Here is a 25,122-nt window from a genome sequence, read left to right on the forward strand (position 1 = left end):
ATATCAGCTCCTTCACAGGAGACATGCCTAAACCTCTTTGCAAAGTTTTCACATTTTTCATTTGTGTGTGTGTGTGTGTATTCTTTAACATCCACCCACACATACTGTGTAGTAATATTTACAGAAAATAACTTCTAGGAAGTGCCTGATCTCAGACACAGGAAATATGCATCCTGGTTGCTAAGGAAAAGGGAAGGGAAAACTGCAGAGATTCCTACTAAATAATAAAACAGAATCGGGAAACGGAGAGGAAAACAGGAGCTCTTTAGGACCCCATGGATTCCTGTTGCCTGGTGTCCAAACAACTCACTTATTAATCACAGCTCACATTGGCTAAAAACACTGACAGGTGAAAGCAGTGACACTGGCTCATTTCACAGAAATCTCTTAGGACACCTGAACATTTTGCTTCATAACTATTTCTGGGAGGGCCCTGCTTGGGGGCACCAATGAAGGCCTTTGCTGGTGCCATGGGTTGGCAATCCCCAATATAGGTAATAAATTAATCAAAACCTAATACAGTACATAAAGCGACAATATTAAAATACAGCAGATCGAAAGTGCAATGGAACTTCGGGATTTTTACAAATTTAATTACCTGGGTAATTTTTTAAAAAGTCTTATCCGGACACAAATGAAAAGACTGTAGAGTTGACATCAGGCACACCTCTTTATGGAGGCAATTTCAAAGCTGGGGTACCACCATCGAGAAAGCCCTCTCCTTGTTGATGCCTTCTGATAAGGCAGGTGTTTTGATCAGAGCCTCAGTGGAAGAGCTTAACACAAGGACAGGCTAGTGTGCAGTAGTGTAGTGGCAAATTCAAAAGTGCAGGGTCCCTTCCTAACAGTCACAGCCACCTCCCCTCATGGCCACACCCCTTCTAAGATTATACAACCTTCTAAGATTTTAGAATAATTGGGCGAGGCTTGAATACTGCTTTCAGCTTTTCTGTCACTATCACCATTTGACTATCCTTTCTCACTGTCAGAGATCTTGCTTGAATTAGTGAATTCAACAGTTACACGTTGATCTCCTGTTGCTACCAAACTGCTTGATGAGATAGATGAGAAGCTGTCAATCAGGATTCATTATCTCTCCAGCATTACATAATTCTCACTCTCCGCAAGTTGTCTTGGCTTTTTGAAGGAGGAACTAATAAAGGCTTACTCATTGGGACTTTCCTCACTGGCTAACAGACTTCCCTTTCATGCTGGTTGGCTCGTAGGACACTGGAGACACAGGAACCCTGCTAGGACCCTGGCTCCTGAAAAAGTAAGGGGTCTAAGACTTCTTGAGACCCTGGGCAATTACATCTCTGCTAGTAGGGGAAGAGGCAGTCCTTGGATATGGTCTTTAAATGGAGCTGACCAGCAGGTAGCCAGCATGGAAGGTTGAAATGGGCAAGGCATCCTCCTTTACCAGTGATATGGAAAATCTAGTTGTGTGAATATGTAACTACCACAGTTTGAAAAACTCCATTTCATTCAAGCACTATGCTTCGAGAAGCCTCCCCCATCATATTTCCTCAATATTCACTTTAGATGCTCACTCAATCTCAAATTTTCCCTCAGAGGGGGAAACAACGCTGGTTTTGATCAAGTAATACAGATAGGGCAAGAATACAGACCAGGCAGTCAGCCTGACATCTATCCCTGAGAAAATTCTGGAGCAGATTATAAAGCAGTCAATCTGTAAGCACCTTGAAATCAATGCAGTGATTTACAAATTGCGTGAAGTATTGGTTCCCCTCTATTTGGCACTGATTAGGCTTCATCTTGAGTACTGTGTTCAAGTTCTGGACACCACACTTTAAGAGGAATGCAGACAAACTGGAATAGGTTCAGAAGAGTGCAACAAGCATGATCAGGGACTGGAAACAAAGCCCTCTGAGAAGAGACTGAAAGAATTGGGCATGTTTAGCCTTGAGCAGAGAAGACTGAGGAGAGATATTATAGCACTGTTCAAGTACTTAAAAGATTTCCCATACAGAGGAAGGCCAGGATTTCTTCTCAGTTGTCCCAGAACGCAGGACACGGAATAATGGGCTCAAGTTACAGGAAGCCAGATTTCAACTGAACATGAGGAAAAACTTCCTGTCAGAGCGGTACAACAATGGAACCAATTACCTAGGGAGGTGGTGGGCTCTCCCAACACTGGAGACATTCAAGAGGCAGCTGGACAGCCACCTGTCGGGTATGCTTTATGTTGGATTCCTGCATTGCTCAGGGGGTTGGACTCAATGGCCTTATAGGCCCCTTCCAACTCTATTATTCTATGATAGGGGTGCTCTGAAGAGAATTTAACTGGTCTTTATGCTTCTGCCAAAAATGTGCTTTAGCAGCTCTTCTTAAGCCTTTGGAGCGTAAGTTAATCAACCTCAGCTAGGACAGCAGCGTAAAATATTCTGAAGCAAATCACATTTGAAATTCCACTCTCTGGATGTCAGTACTGATTGTTGTATTAAACAGTACATGAAGCATGAGGAAATGCTGTATGGGCTGCTATAGTTAATGCAGAAGGACATGATCCACCATAATTGCCTCCAGTCAACCCCTCAGAGTACTGGCAGGCTTAGGCCAAAGAGACAGGACCCAGTTCAGGTTTCCATGCTGACAAGACTTTCCCAAACTGACTGCTCCTGGGGGGGGGGGGCTTGCCAGAGGGCATTCTCTGTGGCAGTGCCTAAGTTATGGAATTCCTTCCCCTTACAGCTTTTATCATATACTGAAGACACACCTCTTCATCCTGGCCATTTGACACTTTACATACTTTTTAGGACTCTCCCTAGCTGTGATTGTAATAGGTTTCAAACGGTTTAGACTATTGTATTTTATATTGTTCTGACTTATCCTGGGACTTTCTCGTGAAGGTCAGGTAATAAAAACAACAGCAACAGCAGGAGGGAATCCTTAGGGAATATGGCAGTTCCATCAGGAGTACTTGATCCACAGTGGCTTATTTACACATGCCAGTCACCATCTGACGATCCAGTTATGGAGCGATGAACACACTTTAGGGGTCCAGCCAATATCATAGGGTCCTTTGGGCATGCTGTGGACTGGACTTCACAGAATGATCTGTGGGATGATTCTCACCAGGCTTGTGACTGAACCAGAACACTCTTTTGGTTCATTTTCTGTTGATTTGAACCTATTTAAAAAGTGATCACATGCCAGCCCCCAGACCTTCCTACAGTCCCTATGGTATGGTATGTCTACATAAGAAAACACTCACAAAAGGGCAGTTGAGATAGTTTATTTTGGTAATGACATCAGCTGACAAGATCTGTACTGAACAGAACACCGTATTTGTGTAAGGAGTTTGCTGGTCAATATACATCAAGATTAGTACCAATAATCTATGCTCAAAACACACTTGGGGTGGGGAGTGAACATGTTTGAAGCAAAAGAAGAAGAAACAGAATACAGCAGTTTTTTTCCTAGAGTGGCTTCCTGTTTTCACATTATACAGATTGTTTTTGCTGTTTTTACATTAGCAGGCTATATACAAAATGATGCCACACAAAGTTTTGACGAATGTTTTTTTTTTTTTTAAAGTACAGAGTTTATTTTTGTCCTAAGCTACATTCAGCTTATGTGGTATTTCCTTTCACAAAAATGAAGTACAAGTGTGTGATTTAGTATTAACGAGTCAAATTGGTTTAGAAATGTAAACATGATCCAGCATTCACAGCAAGTTGACTTTGCTGTCAGAATCACAAGCTGTAGAAGGGCTGGTGATGGATGAGGCAAGTTTACAAACATTAAAGATCTAAGAGCACATACCTGCATGTTTTCACTGTTGAAAAAATATTCTATTGCTAGCAGGCCTGGCACATTTTACATGTAATATACATTTATACTAATTTAACCACGTCTTGCTATTTTACAAATACTGTGCATAGAAAAATAACTAGGTATCAATCTGCAGGTTGTCTAGCTTAAGTCCATTTCAAGTAGATTCAGCTACTTTTCACCAGCTGTTGCTGATGTATAGAACTTCAGGGTTCATTCTTATAGTTTCAAGTTCACTAAAATGGTTAATGCAGAATATCAACACCACAAATTGAACATATTTTTAAGTGACAAAATACAAAAGCCTATTGAAATGCGCTCCATGGTTGGGATCCAGTTGTGAAGCATGCATGAAGCTCTGTGCATGCAGAGGCTTCCCTACTTTTCTCTGTGAGAAGTGCTTTTATACAGCAGCCTTGGGAACCTCTTCAGATACTGGGCTTTGAATCATAGCTTCATTGACAATACCACTGTGTTCTGCACTAGATATGTTGTTTTTCCTGCTTTTGAGGTCACTCACCAAATAATATCCAATGGAAAACAAAACGTTTCAGTAAAATAAAACCTTTCTGTGCCACTTTACTTATATCTGAGATGAGGATGGTAGTAATTGGTTTTTAAGAAGAAAGGTGACCAATCTAGGAAAGTATTTTCACAGGATGCTGCAATTATGTGCAAATGATGCTTGAGAAAAATTGGGACTACTGTTCAAGGCTGTGGATGTGAACTCATTGGGGAAGGGCCATAGCTCAATGGTTGAGCATCTGCTTGGCATGCAGAAGGTCCCGAGTTCAATTAATGGCATCTTCATGTAGGGAAAGTCTCCTCTCGGAAATCCTGGAGAGCTAGATCGACCAATGGTCTGACTCAGTATAAGGCAGCTTCCTATGTTCTTATAACCTCTGCCGTTGTGAAACAAACACCCCACAGATGACATACGTGAAGCGATGGAGTTTAATTATATATTATTTTACACCGACATATTGTTTCTTGTAAAGTTGCAAAACATTAGTACTTTGGTTTTTAGAAATTCCAGTAAAATTCATGTTCCTTACGCACCCTTCTGTTGATGGAGGGAAACCTACTTTGTGTCAATCAGCATCTGGCTTTAGTACATATACAGCGACCTGCCTGGATCAGGGAACTAAAACACAGCAGTGGTTGCATGAGTTCATTACTTCAAACAAGTTGCATTGGGATCCAAATGCATGGGTTTGCTTGTCGCTTTTTCCTCTACACAGGTTCTCAAAAGTTGATACGTGGGTGAGAACCTATGTTCTACATGCATACCTATATTAGTGGTCAGCTACTGGCACCCAATCGGCCATACCTATTGGGCATGCTAAAATCTCACTGATTCATTACCAGTTTTCCTTTTCATCTTATAGACAGACTACCATGAGGGCTTTAGTGTGGTTGGCTAGAGGCAGATAAAGGAACCCTGGGAGAGAGCTTTAGTTGAGAGGACACAAACTGGCTTTTAATCATGACTCTTGTGCATATGACCATCCATGCCATACAGTCTAGAGGTCAAACAGACTTAGAATGAGTGGTATCATTGAAAGTGTGTGCTTATTTACGGCCAATGTCAATTTTAATGTATTGTATTTTGTCTTTTCCCCACAGTATTGAGAAATGTGGGCTATCCCCGTATTGGCTGCGAAGCACATTCATGGTGGGATTTGTGTCCTTAGCGCACACAAGTCAAACTAAAGTAGCTATGCAATTTGCCTCTGGTATGGTCAGTGTCATTGATTCAATAAGGAATGAAGCCCCTAAAGGGAAACTGACAAGAAAGAAATAGGAATTCTCATATCCAGACTGTCCCTTTGCAAACAGGCAGTAACACACCCAAGTACTCACTTGCTACATAGCTTTGAAGGGGGAGAAACACAGAGAAAAAGTTGGGTATTTCTGAGATAAATCAAAATGCTCATCAATATGTAAGTCCCTCATAGGAATGCCTCCCTGCTAATGGAAGCACTCTCAACAAGAGAGGCAGTCTGATTTTTCTTTCATACTGTGGACCTAATCTTTAAGTTGTTATAGAGCTGGTCATCTATCTCAGTTACTACTATTATTTAAGCTATAGAATACTGCCAACAGTGCACTCTGCAGAAGTGAAACAGGGTTTATTCCCACACAGGAGTAGACGAATTGACTTCGACTTCTTTTCAACCCACTGTGGTAATGTTAACATAGTGATCAGTGATATGAATTGGAGAATGATTACTTTATACTAAATGTTGTTAGACAAGGTGTCTGAAACATCTACCCTAATAGCTTGGACGCTTCCAAATATTGCCAAGGATGGGCAATATTTAGAACCCAGAAGAAACAATCCATGGGCCTGGTGTCAAATGGCATACATACAGTAATGAATGCTGGGGAAAAGATATTGCAAGCATAGATATAGCCCACGGTCCTTATGTTTGCCACGGCACACCAAAGGGAAGAAAGATGGGGTTGGAATGTTTTGTACAAATGTCCAGCAACATACGGATTTGGCTGATACCAGAAATTTCAATCCTGGGCTCCAAGGACTGGGGTACAGTGCAATTTTCCTTATGTTTTAGAGACAGCTAACAACAAGTTACTGGTAGTGTTAATGGTGCTTGCTCTCTGCTCTACTAGTACCTGTCTCAATTAGCCAAATAGTCTCACTCATTCACTGACACACAAAGTAACTGCCTCTGCCTAGGTGACCTTTATTTATTAAAATTTATATATTACTTCTTAACTATGTTAAGAAAGCAGCTTATAAATGACAGCAACTGGTTTACTTGCTGCCTGCCTACATTAATAACTCACAACTGCAGAAAGTTCACTCAAATTGATGCTGTATGTCAGAACAGAAGCTTTTTGCTTAAAAGGAAGCTGCAGCAGCACCTCTTAAAAGTTTCCTATACATTATTTCTGAGTTCTGTACAGGACTGGATTTCCAATTTTAAAAGTGCACACAAATTAGAGTTTGGAAAAAATTAAGAACATTAAGACCACACCCAACAGCAACTGATCAAATGAATTTAAAAAATATTCTAATTTCTGAACAAGTTTAAAAGCTAATTCTCTTGCAATTAAAATTGAAAAGAAAAAAAATGGATTACTACGATGCAACTTGCATAGCATTTAAACAGAATCATGAATCACATTAACATATACAAATCCCAATTGTCCTTTCACAAGACACCTCTTTTGCCTCAAGCTATATTCTCTCTCTCTGTGCGTGTACTGAGAACCAATCACTCACTAGACACCTTTTCGCTATCCAGCAATCTGAATAACTGTTAAGCACTGCAATCCGGTTTTATTGTCCTTGATGATCTTGTAGTGTTCTGTCCCTTTAAATAATTTGCATAATTTTTAAAACTACATAAGAATAAAATGCACATTACATTTTATTAACAATTATTTTAAAAATGCAATATACAGGCTAAATTCTTTAAAGTGCAACACAACAGAACATGTCTGTAACGTTCAGATTGCTCAGATCTCCACAAAAAGAGGAATGCAATATGTAGGGAAAACAATTAATGTCCACAATCATATGAAAATAAGTTTATGACAAGATGTCAAGACAGATTGTCCTTGTTGTTAAGTGCCACATGAGAGAGACTCACAGCTAGCAAAATAATTGAAATCCCATTGCTTTTGATATCCTGTAGCGTCCATGTCTCATAACAGACGTCAACCCTGTTACAGAAGGGTACCATGGTAACCCTTTGCTAAAAAAAACTTATTTCAACAATGCTTGGGGAATCCCTTTATACGTACATATGGACTGAGAGGTAGGGGAAGTGGGGTTGCTTCAAAAGAAGGGCAAAAAGCCCCTCCAAGAACACAAATCAAGATACCAAAGAAGATATGGTACCCAGTCTAAAACCAGCTTATCTTATCTCGGCTACAAAAAAGGTGCCACTCCATTTGGCACTGACCAAACTCGCTTTCAGGTTTTGACATCAAATTGCTTTAAAATCTCTTGTGTTCCTGAGATAAGCATATTAAAAGGATACGTCCCATCTAAAGTTGCCATGACAAGCGCTTTATGCTTTCGGATTCTCTATCTCTGTGAGTCAAATACATTTAAAGCTGTCAGTCCTCTCCAAGGCGCCACTTCTGAGACTCTTCCTGACGCACATCAGGCCTGATTTGGTTTCTCATGCCACCTAAAACATTTGATGTTGCTTCTGTTGCAACTATGAGAGGTTTCACCACAGTTGGTGGAATCTGTCGGAGGACTCCTCCTACTGCTCCAGTTACTCCTCTGTTTTCATGTTCTCGAGCTGCAGTTTCATAGATGGTATGTGCCGTATCTGTAATTCCCTTGAGAGTCACAAACGAAGAGTATTAAGAACTGCACTATCTCTTTTAGTGAAGTCACTTCACTGAACAGTTTTTGGGGTTTAGGTAATCAGTCCTCAAAGCCCCAGAACCACCATCCCCCATTCCATCTCAGGGCATCAGGATTTAACTCCCTGAGCATCTTGCTTAGTTTGGCAGGGTCTCATGCAAACCCCTTGCTAATTCAAGAAGGAGTTTGCATGGACACGCCTGCTAAAAGGAAGGTTTTTTCCCCATGTTTGGAAAAAATTGTAATCCAGAAGGCCAGAAGACGATAATAATTTTCCTTACCTCTTTTACAACACTGTATGCTTTGGCCACACCTTCACGAAGGTCTACCGGCTGATGAGCCAGGCGGTAGCGAGAAAGTCGTTTGATCTTTTTAGTCTCAATTAAACTTGGCCCAGGGGAAACCATGTCATAAGCAGTTTCTGCAGCTGCCTAGTTTTCAGTTCCAATAAAAAAAACAATGCATCCTTAAAACCCAGATATCACCATAATATCAGAGTATCTGTACCAGGGATAGCCAAAATGGTGGCCTCCAGATATTTGGTGGACTACATCTCCCATCAACCCTAGCCAGCATGGCCAATGGCCAGGGATGATGGGAGTTGTAGTCCAGCATTGTCTGGAGGATACCATGTTGGCCACCCCCAATCTATACATAATCCTACTAGCTTTTTAACACATGAGTCATCCCTAAAGATTAGGAATGCATTCCGCATTTCTCATGGCTCACTATAATCCATCCATCCTAATAGCCAATTTTCCAACATACATTAGAGTGTGATCTAAAAAAGAGCTAACTATGGGGCCCCAATAGGGCCCCCAATTACATATACAGAAGCAAGCTTGAATCTTAATTTCTGAGGTCCCATGGGCAGAGAGCCTATCACAATAATGTCTCACAGAACACTCCTTCATTGTCTCCCATATAAGTGAATTACTGTTGTTCTGTGCAGATATAATCTCACTTAGGAATACTGTTGCAATGAACATCTCCCAACACTACTTTGCCTGGGCTATGCTGGCATGGATTCCATAACAGGTTGCAATATGCAGTCCCACAGAGTTCTTTTTGTCTATAACGTCTCTCTCTCCCTATCTCTATCTCTCTCCCCCTCTCCCTTCCTCCCCTCTCTTATTGACAGGCACTTTGCAAACAATGAATAAACATGAGTTCTAAAAGAAAAAATAGTGTTCAAATGTCAGCATTCCTGTCTAAAATGCTATTCCAAACACCCAGTTACACAAACGTTACAGGCCATGCTTTTCCTCCTCCTAATTAAGGTGTAAATAAAAGGTATCCTAGTTTACTATGTAATTGAGGGCTGTAGTTTACTTCTGTATATATTTTCCAAATAAGAAACGTGTGCTTCAAATAAGATGAGGCCTTTTTTGTCTAACACCAATGATGACTGGAATAATATACCTGTATGGTCTGAACCATTCTGTTTGTCAGCTCTAATGCTGCCATTGCAGTGGAAGTACCAAAAGAAGCGGCGCCTTTCTGAAAGCCTCTTACAATGCGGCCATCTTTTCGGTATTGTTCTATTGGTAACCAAACCAAGTCTTTTAGACCCTGCACTGTAATTAAAGAGAGAACACCTTTTCAGCTAAGTGCTTATCCTTTAATCAATGAGGAAAAATATTTATATATGCATTTAGATTAAAATTAGCAGAATAAAATCAACCGGCTTTAAAAATATTGTATGAACTTACCTAATTGCACTAATGAGTGCATTGGGCCAACTCCTCCTAGAATACCTGGCAACTGGTTTTTCTTGATGTCATTAATCCATTCTGCTATGGCATAAGAGAACAGCTTATCCACACCTAGCAACCTGTAGTTAAGTAGCCTTATTAGTATACACAAAAGTAAAATTTAGTTATCTGAGAAATGACAAAAAATACAAAATGCAGGCTTCATCACTTACCGCTAATAAGACCTGTTAATTATTTTGTCTTTCCTTCTCAATAAATATAGTAACTAAAGTTACAAGGGTCTGTGTTGGTTTTGTTGGAAATAGACTAACATGGCTACTCAGCTAGAATTAAAAACACAGATCACTCAATAACCTTACCCGTGTCGATAGCAAAGCCTCTTCAGTTTCAGTTCTGAGCAGTTTAACTGAGCAAGCCCAATCAGAATCCCAGCTAATGTACCCTGAAAGTTAAAAGGTTCCAGTTCATCTACGGTACATAAGCAGCAAATAACAGCCAACATATTTTGATTACTTTTCATTATTTGTTTATTAAATTATCTGTATTTATAAGATGCCACATAAAATAAAGTTTCCAGACATTGCATAGAAAATAATGCACAGAATAAAAATAAGCTTTGAAAACTAAATTGGCATAAAAGCCAAATACAAAAGACCTACATAATAAAATACAATAGAAAGCATAGAAGCTGAAACAGAAGCTTAAAACTATCAGCCGTAACACAGGGACTAAAATACAAGAACTTAAAAGACCTGGAAGAATAAAAATTCTTGGCTTGGAACTGAAAGGGCAATGTGAGGTTCCCTAAAGTGAGCATTCCATAGCCAGGGGGCCACCACTGAAATTATGCCTGCTTTGCATTTATATATTGTCATTTTTTAAAAAAAGTTTGACTAATGTCTACAACCTACTGGAGAATGCCATCTAAAAACAGATGACACGCTGGGGTTCTGGCTGCTTTATATTAGTTTGGATCTCTTCAATAGCAAGATAGGGCTGCTCTCCCCACAAACAGATGTGTACTATGTTCAGGCCACATCTGTTCTGCAGAGGACAATCACCTAGGGGAAGCCAATTTGGTATCACACATCTTCAAAAGCATGAGAGCATTAGTCCTCATTGTACAGCTCCTCAAACACACTGGGTGGTGGGTCATGGTTTCAGGAGCAGTTATGATAATAACCAGTGAGGGAAATCATAGGGGTTGGAGCTGCAGCTGGCTGCCGCCATGGCTCATGAGATAATAATAAATAAATATACACGTCTCTGGAAAATACTACTGTGTGCTCAGAATGGAAGAGGCAGTGCAGTGAATGGTTAGGTAGCAGTTGGCACCTCAAACAGAACACCAAGGAGGCTTTATTGTAGACAGCACCCTGTGTACAACTGTTTTCCAGAGGCATTAAAGAGGCCCTTAATCCTCTCAATTCATAAACTGAAAAAAAAATATCAAGCAGCTTGAAAAGGACTTAGCACTTTATTTCAGGCTTGCAAATGGTTACCTGCCTAGTTACCTATGGTGAACAAGAATCTTCTCTGGGTGATAAAACAGGAAAGCTTTACAGAACGTTGGTGATTTGTTCTCTTAAACCACTAATGACCCTCAAAAACCATGTGTGGGTGAATGGGCTGGTAAAAATCTTTGTGGGCTATTAACTTCTCTGGATTTCCTGAAAGGTTATTTTATCTATGAATTTAGCAACATTTGCTTTATTTAAAGATTAGAGCAGCAAAGTTTCATATTTCCAAAAGAATAAACAATTGGTCATGAAATCACACAATTAATGGAAACTCCAAAAGGCTAATTTTATCAAAAAAGTCAACAAACCTGATCCATAGAAACATGCTTGCCATGGTAATCAAGACGTATTGGAACTTCTGATGTAAATCGAAATTCTCTAAAAAGGAAAAATAAGTGATAACATGCTATGCAGAAACAAACACACAGGACCCCAAAACTAATTTAACTCTAGCTGTAGAAGTAAAATTAACACCCCTGAACTCTGTATTGTTTTAGGATCACTAACATCCAGAATGTATTTGCTAAATGGTCAACTTTAGGGGGGAGTTAAAAGTTGCTAGGCCTACTGTTCATCTTAATATCACAAAATCCAGTCTCATACTTCTACTCTCTTTGATAATGTTTACACTCAAAAGATTCACCTACAGTAAAATTGAAGTGCAGTTCATGCAGTTCTACAGTGGAGTATTTTTAAGAGTACTACAGGCAAGCAAGGCTTGCTCCTGTGAATGGAAACATGCTAAACTAACAAGACAGTATGGAATACATAAGATGAAAACAGCCACAGAATATACCCTGTGGAGGGGGGAGTCTGAATATTACAGGCTTAAAATCCTAAATTAGGTAGGCAACCTTTTTACCCCCAACAGCTACTTTCAGTGGGTGGGGTCAGACTCAGCGGTGGGCATAGCTTGGGCTGGCATCCTCCTCGCCCCTTTTTTACGCTTAAAGAAACTCATTCACACACCCACACCTCTTTTTTACCCACCCACCGTCCACCCACAATGCTACCAATGCAGCCAAGATCAGAGTTCCCATGCTGCTATTAATAGCGCAGGGACCGTGATCTTTCCCCCATTGCCCATCTGATGGCTGAAGTGATATGGAGAGGCTTACATATGCAGGAGGCTCTGTATGCATGCACGTAGGCATTGCTACACATACAGGGCTCTGACTGTGGCTACGCTGATTATAACATACAAGCTTTTGGACAGAAGTTGCCATTTACAAGAGGAACAAATGACAGTAGACTGGAACTTCTTTAGGAGATCTCAAAGATCTAAGGCAGAGGTGGGGATCCTGTGGACCTCCAGATGTTGCTGAACTGCAACTCCCATTTCTCCTGCCGACTAGCTGTGCAGGCTGGGGCTGATGGGAGTTGGAGTCCAACACATGAAGGGCCACAGATTAGCCACTCCTGACCTAAGGTGTCCCAAGGTACCTGAAAAAGATTGGTTGGTCACTGAACAATGCCTCTTCATGTGCGAAATTATGGTCATCCTCATTGAGCACATCCACAGAATCAACACTTCCATTCTGGCTCACTCGTTTGTGTAATGAGAAAGAAATAACCGGGCTTGGCTCCTTGAAACTGCTGTGGTGCTTGGGCAAAGTACATGTTACGTCTGCACCAGGCTTTTTAACTGCAAATAAATTAATGCATGCTGAAATCCAAGGCAGTCAGTGAGAGTTATTTGTGTGCAGCTGCACATGTTTGTATAAATTCATAACACACATTAGGAACATATATTACAAAAACAAGATACTGAATGGCTTATGATAGAATATTTACCCTCAGGATCTGGAGTCATTAGGATTTCTACTTCTGTAGACAGACTAGTGAAAAAATCCTTCAAGAAAAACAGGGCATCCTACAACATAAAAAGTAGCATTTATTAGTTTGAAAGAAAAAAAAGATGTATTCTCCATAAAAATGGTCCATCTAATGCTTCTGTGCAAACATGAAAACAAACTGTGCTGGCTGAAGTAAGAATTCTTTTCCAGCTGTATCATTACTGAAAGAGACTACAGTCAATACCTACGTAACTTGCATGCTCTGAGCTGGAGCAGTCTGGGGATGGATAGAGTATGACCAACAGTTTTCGTAGTACAATGCTCTGGGGGACAAGTGTTTTTCACCAAACCCCAAGAGATGAGGCAGAGGTACCGATGCAGCTTAGAACTGAATTACATAGGATACTACAATGCTGCCCTGTGGAATTCCCTCCCCTTAAATATTAGGCAGGTGCCATCTCTGTTATCTTTTCAGCGCCTTTTGAAGACTTTCCTCTTTCAACAAGACTTTTAAGTTGAGACCGATCCCAGTCTGCATCTGTGTTGGAATTGCTTTTAAACAATATATTTTTAACCCTTTTTTAAAGATATTTTAAAGCTTTTTTTAAAAAAAAGTTCTTAAAGTTGTTTTGTTTTAATGTATTTTAAAGTCTGTTTTATGATGTTTTGATGAGACTGTGCTGGGACCATCAAGGGGCAAGCATTTCCACCTGCCTTGTCCCATCCCTCTGCGTGGGCCTTATCAGGAGGACCTGCAGGCTGAGTCGTGCTGCTGCAGGGATGAGACTGTGCTGGGACCATCAAGGGGCAAGCATTTCCACCTGCCTTGCCCCACCCCTCTGCCTGGGCCTTATCAGGAGGAGCTGCAGGCTGAGTCGTGCTGCTGCTGGGGTGAGACTGTGCTGGGACCATCAAGGGGCAAGCATTTCCATCTGCCTTGCCCCATCCCTCTGCCTGGGCCTTATCAGGAAGAGCAGCAGACTGAGACATGCTGCTGCTGGGGTGAGACTGCTGGGACCATCAAGGGGCAAGCATTTCTATCTGTCTTGTCCCACCGCTCTGCGTGGGCCTTATCAGGAGGAGCTGCAGACTGAGACGTGCTGCTGCTGGGATAAGACTGTGCTGGGACCATCAAGGGGCAAGCATTTCTATCTGTCTTGCCCCTCACCCCTGCTCTTAGTGACATTTTTCTGGGGACTGCGTTTTACCAGGAAGATGAATGCTTTTGGTTTGCTGTTCCTGTTTTTTTAGAGATGTTAAGACTTCGTTAGTTTGATTTTTTTTTTTTGTAAATTGTATTGTTTTTATTTGTATTTTGTATTTGTATTTTTTTTGTGTGTAAGCTGCCTTGGGTTGTTAGTCTCGTAATGTTTTGATGTTTACATGTTCTGCTTTGTACGTCGCTTAGAGTGGCTGACAATTCAGCCAGATAAGCGACTAATAAGTCGAATATTAAATTAAATTAAATTTTTAGCACTTTTGTTTGCTGCCCTGGGCTCCTGCTGGGAGGAAGGGCGGGATATAAATCAAATAATAAATAAGTATTGTATAAATCATGAATAAGGAAGACCACCTTATATACCAGGGATGGATAACCTCTGGCCCTCCAGATGTTGCTGAAATACAACTCCCATCACCCTTGGTCACTGGCCATACTGGCTGATGGGAGTTGTAGTTCAGCAACATCTGGAGGACCACAGGTTAGTGTTGGTGCCAGGCGCACCTCGTAAGAGACATCATTCCATAATTTGGGGGCCACCACTGAGAAGGCCCTCTCCCTTGTTGCCAGACTCCCAGCTTCCCTCCGAGTAGGCACCCGGAGGAGGGCCTTAGATGTTCAGCGTAGTGTACGGGTGGGTTGGTGTCTGGAGAGGCATTCCATCAGGTATTGTGGTCCCAAGTCATGTAAGGCTTTATAGGTTAAAACCAGCACTTTGAATCGACCTCGGAAACATATAGGCAGCCAATGCAAGCGGGCCAGAATCGGTTTTATATGTTCAAACCGTCTGGTCCCTGTTACCAATCTGGCCGCTGCATTTTGCACAAGCTGCAGTTTCCAAACCGTCTTCAAAGGCAGCCCCACGTAGAGTGCATTGCAGTAATCTAATTTGGAGGTTACCAGAGCATGGACAACTGAAGCCAGGTTATCCGTGTCCGGATAGGGGCGTAGCTGGGCCACTAACCGAAGTTGGTAGAAGGCACTCGAGGCTACCTGAGCCTCAAGTGACAGAGATGGTTCTAGGAGAACCCCTAAGCTACGAACCTGCTCCTTCAGGGGGAGTGCAACCCCATCCAGGACAGGTTGAACATCCACCATCTGGTCAGAAGAACCGCCCACTAGCAGCATCTCAGTCTTGTCTGGATTGAGCCTCAGTTTATTAGCCCTCATCCAGTCCATTGTCGCAGCCAGGCACTGGTTCAGCACATTGACAGCCTCACCTGAAGAAGATGAAAAGTAGAAATAGAGCTGCGTGTCATCAGCATACTGATGGCAACGCACTCCAAAGCTCCAGATGACTGCACCCAACGGTTTCATGTAGATGTTGAACAGCATAGGGGACAGAACTGACCCCTGTGGAACCCCATACTGGAGAGTCCAGGGTGCCGAGCAATGTTCCACAAGCACCACCTTCTGGAGGCGACCTGCCAAGTAGGAGCAAAACCACTGCAATGCAGTACCTCCCACTCCCACCTCAGCCAGTCTCCCCAGAAGGATACCATGGTCGATGGTATCGAAAACTGCTGAGAGAACAAGGAGAATCAACACAGTCACACTCCCCCTGTCTCTCTCCCAACAAAGGTCATCATACAGGGCGACCAAGGCTGTTTCCGTGCCAAAACCAGGCCTGAAACCCGACTGAAATGGATCCAGATAATCGGTCTCATCTAAAAGTGTCTGGAGCTGGCCTGCAACCACTCGTTCCAGGACCTTCCCCAGGAATGGAACATTTGCCACCGGCCTATAGTTATTAAGATTTTCCAGGTCCAGGGAGGGTCTCTTCAGGAGTGGTCTCACTACCGCCTCTTTCAGGCAGCCAGGGACCACCCCCTCTCGCAGAGAGGCATTAATCACTTCCCTGGCCCATCTGGCTGTTCCATCCATGCTAGCTTTTATTAGCCAAGAAGGGCAAGGATCCAGCACAGAAGTGGTTGCATGAACCTGTCCAAGCACCTTGTCAACGTCCTCAAGCTGTACCAACTGAAGCTCATCCAAGAAATCGGGACAAAGCTGTGCTCTGGATACCTCATATGGGGAAAAATAATGTGCTGTATGTGGAATCACTGTTGCAGTGGAGGCAAAACACTCTTTCTACCTGTCAGTGGGTGGCCCATGAAAGGCACATTGTGTACCAAGGGCAAAAAAATAAATTCTGCATACATCCCTCCGTCCACAAATACCCTGCCCATTACAGGCATTTCTCCAATGATTGACTATAGCAAGACACATTTCTGAAATGTGTCACAATTCTATAAATCTTAGTTTTCAGTTTAAAGATGTCAAGCTAACATGTTGCCTGTATTCCAGAAATTATTCTTTATCTCCCACCCAAGTTACGCATACAATAAAGGCAAATGAACAACTATAGTTGCAAAATGTGTCAAATCAAATCACAATTTAGTTGAAAAATGCAAGTGCACAAAATATGTATTATAGATTATGAATTAAGCAATAATTATAATGCATAAATTATAGGCTTCCTGCCTCCCTCAAAAAGTGTTTCTTGCTAAACCAACCTGATCAATATTGAGGCGAAGTGGCATTAATGACACTCGTAAGCAACACTCTTGTGGTGATCTGCCCGACTCTGGACGAACATGCAGTGCTTTGACTGTCAACTGCAGTACAAGTTAAAATAGAATGAAAAGCTCAGTAAAAATGAACGTGTATTTGCTAATTGCCCAGACAGCACATGTAAAACAATAGCAGTATTTGCAACTTCTTTCTCTACAGCACAGTATAGATGTGAACAAAATCATTCATAGATATATTCATTCCTAAAAAGCTGTGCTGGCAAATTTTAAATTATGTTCAGATGGGTGAGTTTTAGAGTTGTGCTAAAATTGCGTTTACTGGAATGCACACATAAAAGTGTTTGTGAGAACAGAAAGATTTTGCAATTTTCTTTGTAATTTGCTCCCACTAAAGCATTTAACCAAGCTGATCAGCTCTATATCTAGGATATATTCTATATGTAGTACAAAACTACACGTCCAATCAGGACCTACATTTTTATGCTACAGGTAAGAAAATACTGCTCTAATAATGCCTTCCAAAGCCCCAATATTATGGACATTTTTTACTTACTACTACTAACTACGGTTATATATCACCGTTCTGCCCCTAAACTCAGTTAATTTGGCATTACATTCTATTATTTATTAGGGTAATCTGAGGTAGTAAGGGAATGGAAGGTGAAAAAGGATCATACCTTTCAAGGCAGCTGAAATCCAAAGTTTAAACACAATGCAGCATATAGTAACAGTTGTAGCAGCGCTGTATGTGAATTGTGTTTCTGGATTGTTTTCAAATTCCATCATTTCCACATTTACAACATTCAGCAAGTTCTTATACAGACTCACCATATTAGAATGTGCCTTTCTAGGCATTTCCTTACTACAGTAGAGATAGAGAAATTTATTCATCTGAGATGTAGCCAAGCGATCTCTGATCTCAAGATCTTGAACCACAAACACTTGACGAGAAACTGGTTGCTCCAACAAGTTGACCTCACACTCTGATTCGCCAGATGGATATACCTCATGCTGGAATTTCACCTTATAAACAGAAAATGGAAAAGGCAATAGTTCTGTTCAGACTCACTGTAGCATTTACAGTGCTCTTCAATATAGATTCATCACTTAAAATTTAGATGGCTTCAGTAGCAAGGTGTGCCCGTTTTCAGCTCCGGCCAATTCACTAGCTACCGCCTTTCCTGGCAGAAAAAGCCTACCCACTGTAATGCATGCTCCAGATTGGCCTACTGTAATGCACTTTATATGGGGCTGCCCCAGAAGACAGCTTAAAGCTGCTACTGGTGCAGAATGTGGTGGCCAGGATGCTAATTGGTGCAGCCAAGTTGACCTGTTTTACACCAGTCCTGAAGAAATTGCACAGATTGACAATATGCTTCTGAGCCCAATTCAAGGTGCTGATGTTAATTTACAAAGTCCCAATTATTTGAAGGAATGCCTCCTCCAATACTGACGTGCTCGTGTGTTAATAGAAGCTGAGGAAGCCCTCAGTTTAAGCAAGTTTAAACAGTAATTCCACCACTCGGTGAAGTTTTGCGGTGTAGCAGCATGTGAGAATGCACTCTCTGAGGTGGTATACGGTCTCCAGGATGACCTGCCTCCCAGATGTGTCCAGACACTGTTAACCTTTCACAAGCAAGTGAAGACGTACCTCTTTATTCAGGCATCTGGAAGGAGGTAGTATGTGCCAGTCAACTCTGATTGTTTATATCAGGGATGGCTAACCTTTTCTTGGCATGAGGGCTGCATTGACTCTGGGCCAATCTTCTCGGGGCTGCACACCTATTTAATTTAAATTTATTTCTTGAAGACAGCAAGCTTTTATGCACCAGAGTAGTGCACTGCAGTAATCTGTCCCCATCAGTAGTCTAGTCACAGCATTTTAACACTAGCTGGAGCTTTCAGACCAAGCACATGGTCATTCCCACATAGAATGCAGTAGCTTCTACCAATTGAATCCCAATAAGCAAATCACTTCATTGCTAGAAAATAATCTTAAACACGTATTGGCTAAGATGGGGAACCTTCTTCAGCTACAGGTGGGGAACCTTTTTCAGCCCACATTCCCTTCTAGACAACCTTCTGAAGGCCACATGGAATTCCCATATAACACATGGAATCCTAGTTTAAATTTGCCAACTTGGAGATAGCTCTTTTCCTTTTCTAAGTTCAAAAGGTCTCAGTGTTTACTGCTATGGCTCACAAAAGCTACAAAAATCATGGACGCTACTCAGATTTTAAAGCCAGAAGAAAAGGTCATATTGCCTCTCTGTTGTAGTGCTTTATGTCCTATTCATGCCAAACAAACATTCAATAAAGTACTTAGGCAAATAGGATCCCCCATCAGCTGTAAAGAAGTCCCAACAATAAACAACATGTAGCAATTTAATTTACTCTTACCTTGCTTAATTGTATTTCCATCAAGAAATCTGGGTTCCTTCCTCTTCCCCCACAGGCTGTGTTACGCCCATGCCTCGTGGGTGTGTGAGAAGGGGAGCTCTGAGGACTACTGGGATAAGAGGAAGGATATTACTTTTCCATTTAAATTTCAAGCTTGGCTCACAAGAACTCTTTCACCGCTCAATTGCTCGCCTTTTAGTGTTGTATTATTTTAAACTGTATTAGTGTTAATGTATTCTCATCATCACTCTGACATTATAATGAGTTCATAAATCTTTTTTAAAAAAATAATAAACTGAATTCTTAGTAAGAAAAACAAATCAACTTGCTGTGATCGCTAACCAGAATGTATTTTCCTCTTGTATAAAATTAAGTATCTATGTAGAGCTATGAAGGAAAAAACACAATTTACAAGCATTGTATAAGTATTGGGAAAATGTAAATTGGCTAAAAAAAAACCTTTTTCAGAATAGTCTCACTGACAGTGCTTTGCCTGCCTTCACTACTTTTGACTTTACTAACATGTAATCACATGTTTCAAGGAAGGGTAAGTTGATAAAACAAGCAAACGCAGATGTCTACTTGAAGTTGCCGTTGCTACTCACTCAGATGCAGCTCCTGGGGAAATGGGCTGTGACAATACACACATGCCATCGATGAAATATTAGCCCACTTAGCTCTATGTTTTGAAATCAAAGGAATCTTTTCCCCATGTAACATAATAAACTGGTACCTGAAGTACTTACATGCAGTTTTTAGCTGGAGATGTAGGTGGTGCATTTCCAAAGTCCTTCCCCCCATAAAGGTGCCAAATGACTGAGATTTCTTTCACAACATAGCGCACCAATGGAATAGGAAATCTCAATGGAGCTTTGCTTGTGTCTGCCTTTTTTATTGGAAGACTGAAATGGTTCTCTTTTATCAGGATTGCATCATCAACCATGGTTTTTACTATTGGCTCTTCTTCCTTATCCTAAAAGGTTATAGGATGTTAAGTGCATGCACATTAAATGCTTTTTTAAAATTCATGCATTTGTTCTTTTATGTAGCTAAACTATAATTTGTGCTTGGTTCTATGTTGTTAAGTTTACTAGTTAAGTAAATAGTCATTTGTATGTGAGCAGTGGCAAGAAAGAACTGCCTTCAAAACATCCAGACACTTGTGCAAATTAGAAGGAAGCTGGGGACTAACAGAGATAATAATTTGGGGCTAGCATTTTCTATAGATTTACTTGGACTCCCCTTTAATCCAGCCCTGCAAAAAGGGACAAAATAAGATCTTCACCTTCACTGGACACTTTTCCCTTGACGAAAGATAATTTCTAAAATGCTGATATATAAAAAGAGAAATACTGAAAACAGGACTTCTAGTATCTAACCATACTATAAGTCTCCACACTATATTTTACACAAAATGACAAATATCTATTTCTCTACAGCACACTGGCCTTATTGTCCAATCTGAGCAACCACTTTGATAAGACAATTGCTAAATGCCATTTAACTGCTCTACTAAGGATTGTCACATCACATTCCAAAAGGATGCTCCAGTGACCACTTCACAGGTCCAAGATGGAACGTATTTATTCAATAACTTATGAGCAAATAAATGAAATCTGTGGTTTTCAAAATGTAGTTATCTGAAATGTATTTGATTTCTTATTAATATTAGAAGTTTCTTACAGAGACAACAGCTTTTGGTGCAAAAAGAATACAGAAATCATCATTTTCAGAAGGTACATCTCCTATCACTTCATTAATCATATGGGGAGTGAAGGAAGCATAGGTAGGGCTTGGCTCTTGAGAGAGGTTCCCACTTTCATCAGGGAACAGGAAAAGATCTGAGCAAGATGGTGTTGGTGTCAGAGAATTTTCATCCAAAACTCCTGGGAGAAGAGAAACAAGACATTTCCATAGAATGTTTTCATACAACCCGTAAACTGCTAAGATGGCTGTATTCAGATGCAATGGTAAACCATGGTTCAGCATTACAATAATGAGTCACAGCTTGTGCACTCATTCCTCTCCTTTCTGTATGGCTGTGAGGAGAAGATTGGAAGGTTTTACTTTGGCTTTAGATTAATTGCAGTTTAGTGTGTCACCTAGGGATAGGACAGGAATCTGCTGAATTCCAATTCCAAAGCGGATTCACCCCATTTGATCTGGGTGGATCATGATGCAGATTAGCTCATGGGTCCAGAATCCTCAATAAACACTGGGAGCAGCCACATTTTTCCATAAAATGTCCTCTGAAATATCAAGTCTCATTGTTCTCAGGTGCACTTGCTGTACTTGGATTCAAAGTATGCTATGCGAAGGAGCCCCATACACTATCCATTTCTGGCTGCAGGTGGTTGGATGCCTTATTTTTATAAGTTTAAAATAAAAATTTGATTTCTTATCATTTTTAAAAAATGTGTTTCTGTGCCTATTTTTAAAGGATTTCCCACTAAAAATCCATATGGAAAAGGGGACAGACTTATTCCCATTCCTATATAGAACTGAGATGGATTGGAATTTAATGGGTTCATCCATCCCTAATGTCAACAATGGATGGTTGAAACAAACCAGTTTCATAAACAATGATTTTAAGTTGGCTTGCTTCAACCAACCATGGTTAAGACTGTTCAGGTTTGGGTGACACAACAAACTATGGTTAATATAAAATGGAACCAAAGCTTCTGAACTTCTTCTGTGGCTGCACTGGAGGATGGGGGAATATGAGTGAGCCCAAGGTTATTATAGGCTCAGTCTTGTAATGCTAAAGCACAGTTCAGCATTCTATCTGAACAAAGCGTATATGAGTATGAGTACCAACTCTCTGTGCTGAGAACACAAATGTTATAAGCATATGTATTGTGTTAACATTATTTAGACCTCAGTACAGAATCACCTTTGACTAACTTTAACCATGAATACATTTTACAGCTAAGTATCAAGAATCAAATGTCAAGCTCTAATATTAGTATTTCTCTGAGCAGTGTCAAAGCCAGATAAGCTGTAGTGCCCTTTTAAAGGACAACGCCCTACAGTACCATTTAAAGTAAATCATATTCAAATGCTGCCATTTTAATGTTTTTAAAGGGGGTCTAATTTCTCAAAATATCCCAACTTTGCAACTGTTTAATTTCTCCACCTGAACTGATGCACTAACCAACCACACACAGACATCCTTTACCCCATGAATACATAGAGACTTCTGCAGCATAACCTGAGGAATAAAAATGACAAACTGCTCCAATATAAAATACAGTACCTTATAGACTGCCTTCTCACATATGTGCCTTCCCATTTATTAGGACCTGCAAGAGAGGCTCTTCCTCACGTCCTACCAACATCTAAATTGTGTTTGGTTGAGATGTGGGAGAAGGCTCCCTGACAGAGCAATCCAACTCAGGGGAAGCCAGTGGAAGGGTTGCCAGCAGAGGAGGAACCAGTAGGAAGCTCCATGGCATCCATTAGCCATTTGTTCCACTGGCCCATAGGCTCAGCCAGGAACTGCACACATGAACAGAAAAGAAAAAGCTGGCTCTCTTGAATATTCCTACTGATGAGTAAGTGCTACCCATTGATCTCCATTATAATTATTTTCTTAGACCGACATTTTTCTTGGTATAACTTTGGCCTGGATCGGGACCCGCAGGAATGCTCCAAACAGGAGTTGGATGTGTGTAAGTCCTCCTCCCTCAGCCCCTCCTCTGACACGCCCCTTTTTGGGGCCTTCTGCCGGCACTCCTTCTGCCAGGCTGGGAATCCGCCACATCTAATTCCCCTTAGCCCAGCATAAATACAAGTTGGATAGCACCCTAAGTTGCCAGGGCTAAATTTTGGAATTTCCTTCTAAGAGAACAATGTCTCACTCCTTCAGTGGCTTCTGATGTGGTGTACAAATAGCATCATGTGTTTCCTATTTGCCAACTGCTTACATTTTAAGCTGAGGTTTTTTTAATCTTTTGGCTTTTCTTTGAACTGGTAATTGCCCTTTTTGTTTTTCTTTACTGAAATTCAAATTTTTGTTGTATTCTGTCATTGCTATTTTATTTCCATGAGCCACCTTAAGCATTTCAAAAAGAAAAAGGGCAGAATATAAATATTTTTAATGAGACAAAAAGTAGAAGCAACATCTTTAACTGTACTTAGGTCACGTTGTTAACATATTCCTCCAATATTAGCAGCTATCACTATTGAGCATTTTTTAATTTATTAAATTTATCTCCGGCCCTTCCTCCTAGAAGGTGCCCATGTGAAGTATGTGAAGAGAATTAATGTGATTCATTTAAAGTATCGTATTTAAATGGCATCGCTTTAAAAACAGGAAATCCTGGAAAGATCTACCATTAGCTTGTGGCTTAGTGGGGGAAGTAAATTGCTGGGTTTCAATCTCTTCCATAGCATCACTCATTAAATCCCGTAAAATCTGTTGGTCGGCTTCAGCAAGGATTGGCCCTTGTGAAGATGGCCGGCTACAAACATCTGTCTGGAAGACAAAAATTATACTGTTCCAAACTTATAAAGGAAACACAGCACTGTTCTGATAAACATCTGTAGCTATGATACATTCTAGCTTAGTTAGTTATAAGAGTGTTGTTTCCCAACTTTACAAAGAGGATCTAGTTCAGGATGACATGTTGATCGAATATTACAACCCAGAACTTAACACCTGCAGTAGCTAGTGCTCTCGATTGACGGCATCAGCCCATCAATTTGGGAATCACAAGTTATTTCTTCTCAAGCTAAGCAAATGAACTAAAGCTGTGATTGCTACCTCTGTATACTAGAGTTCAGAGTACACGCAAAACCAGTGCTGATTGCCCATACATATTCTGCTAGGGCATAACAATATATGAAAAACAACCCAGTCTATGCATGACTAAGATAAGGAGATGACAGAATATCAGGTTGGAATCACAATTCTTCAAACAAGCACATGTTTTAAAACAAGAAGCAGAAAGAGCTAGAAGTATTTTCTACCATAAAACACCAATGTACACCCCCCTCTCATCACAAGACATAGCCTACAAGGAATAAAACTATGTGGTAAGGCTACTTATTTTCCCTCTCCCCTCCAAAAAAAACCTCATATAAGTAATGGTTTTTGAAACTGCAGACAACAGCTAATCCATAAAAGGTTATGATGACTGGAAAAGGAAGACAGAGAGATGCCTTTTTATACCTTAGCAGTCTGTTTGGTCACTCCACAGGTAGCCTCCATCTTAGTAGGTGGATTCAGATCACCGTAATTTGCAATATACTGTATAAGATTCATTAATGCAGCACAGGAGTCTGAGCACGTTCTAATGTGGATAACATCACTGGAACAATGGAGTTCAAAACGTGGTTTACTCTGGGCAACAGAAATTAAGTAAAAATCATGTCTGATATCAGGACAAGATATATTCAGGACTGACTTAAGGAAAGTGTATGATCAAGTAACCAAACATACAATTTTCAAAAATGACCCAATATGTTTCAGAGCCCATATCAATTCCAGCCCTACTGAAATGAAACTTCACCCCAGTCTTACACCCATTTATTTGAAAATTAATCCCACTGATTTCAATGGAACTTTTTTCCAAGTAAGTATGCTCAAGACCAAAGCCTTATTTTTATCATGACTTAAAAAAAAAAATCAAAAACACATGATTTAGCTTTTATATTTTTACTTCAATCCTTACCCTCTCTCCATCAGATCCAGGTTTCACTGCCCTTATGGTTAGTTCTAAGAGTCCCATGTCCATAACTCGAACATAGTCTGAAGAAAAAAAATATCTACTATATTATTCAAATTATGT

General features: G+C 40.7%; 1 protein-coding gene across 3 annotated transcripts in view; it reads right to left on the reverse strand.

The window, feature by feature from the left end:
- Positions 1-3,252: 3,252 nt before the first annotated feature.
- The window catches only part of ATG2B (autophagy related 2B), a 60,755-nt gene continuing 38,885 nt past the window's right edge, over positions 3,253-25,122 (reverse strand). For all 3 annotated transcript variants that reach the window (XM_061612072.1, XM_061612073.1, XM_061612071.1), the window contains exons 27-42: positions 25,006-25,082; positions 24,504-24,674; positions 23,666-23,807; positions 21,014-21,216; positions 20,077-20,303; positions 19,331-19,439; positions 17,759-17,953; positions 16,913-17,014; positions 13,176-13,254; positions 12,825-13,026; positions 11,690-11,759; positions 10,221-10,303; positions 9,859-9,980; positions 9,569-9,723; positions 8,428-8,577; positions 3,253-8,118 (exon numbers count right to left, since the gene is read on the reverse strand). In XM_061612072.1, coding sequence (XP_061468056.1) covers positions 7,888-8,118; positions 8,428-8,577; positions 9,569-9,723; positions 9,859-9,980; positions 10,221-10,303; positions 11,690-11,759; positions 12,825-13,026; positions 13,176-13,254; positions 16,913-17,014; positions 17,759-17,953; positions 19,331-19,439; positions 20,077-20,303; positions 21,014-21,216; positions 23,666-23,807; positions 24,504-24,674; positions 25,006-25,082 — 2,318 coding nt within the window. In that variant the 3' untranslated portion in view covers positions 3,253-7,887. The remainder of the gene's footprint in view (positions 8,119-8,427; positions 8,578-9,568; positions 9,724-9,858; positions 9,981-10,220; positions 10,304-11,689; positions 11,760-12,824; positions 13,027-13,175; positions 13,255-16,912; positions 17,015-17,758; positions 17,954-19,330; positions 19,440-20,076; positions 20,304-21,013; positions 21,217-23,665; positions 23,808-24,503; positions 24,675-25,005; positions 25,083-25,122) is intronic.

Source organism: Rhineura floridana, chromosome 2, assembly GCF_030035675.1.
Source record: "Rhineura floridana isolate rRhiFlo1 chromosome 2, rRhiFlo1.hap2, whole genome shotgun sequence".
Lineage (NCBI taxonomy): Eukaryota > Metazoa > Chordata > Lepidosauria > Squamata > Rhineuridae > Rhineura > Rhineura floridana.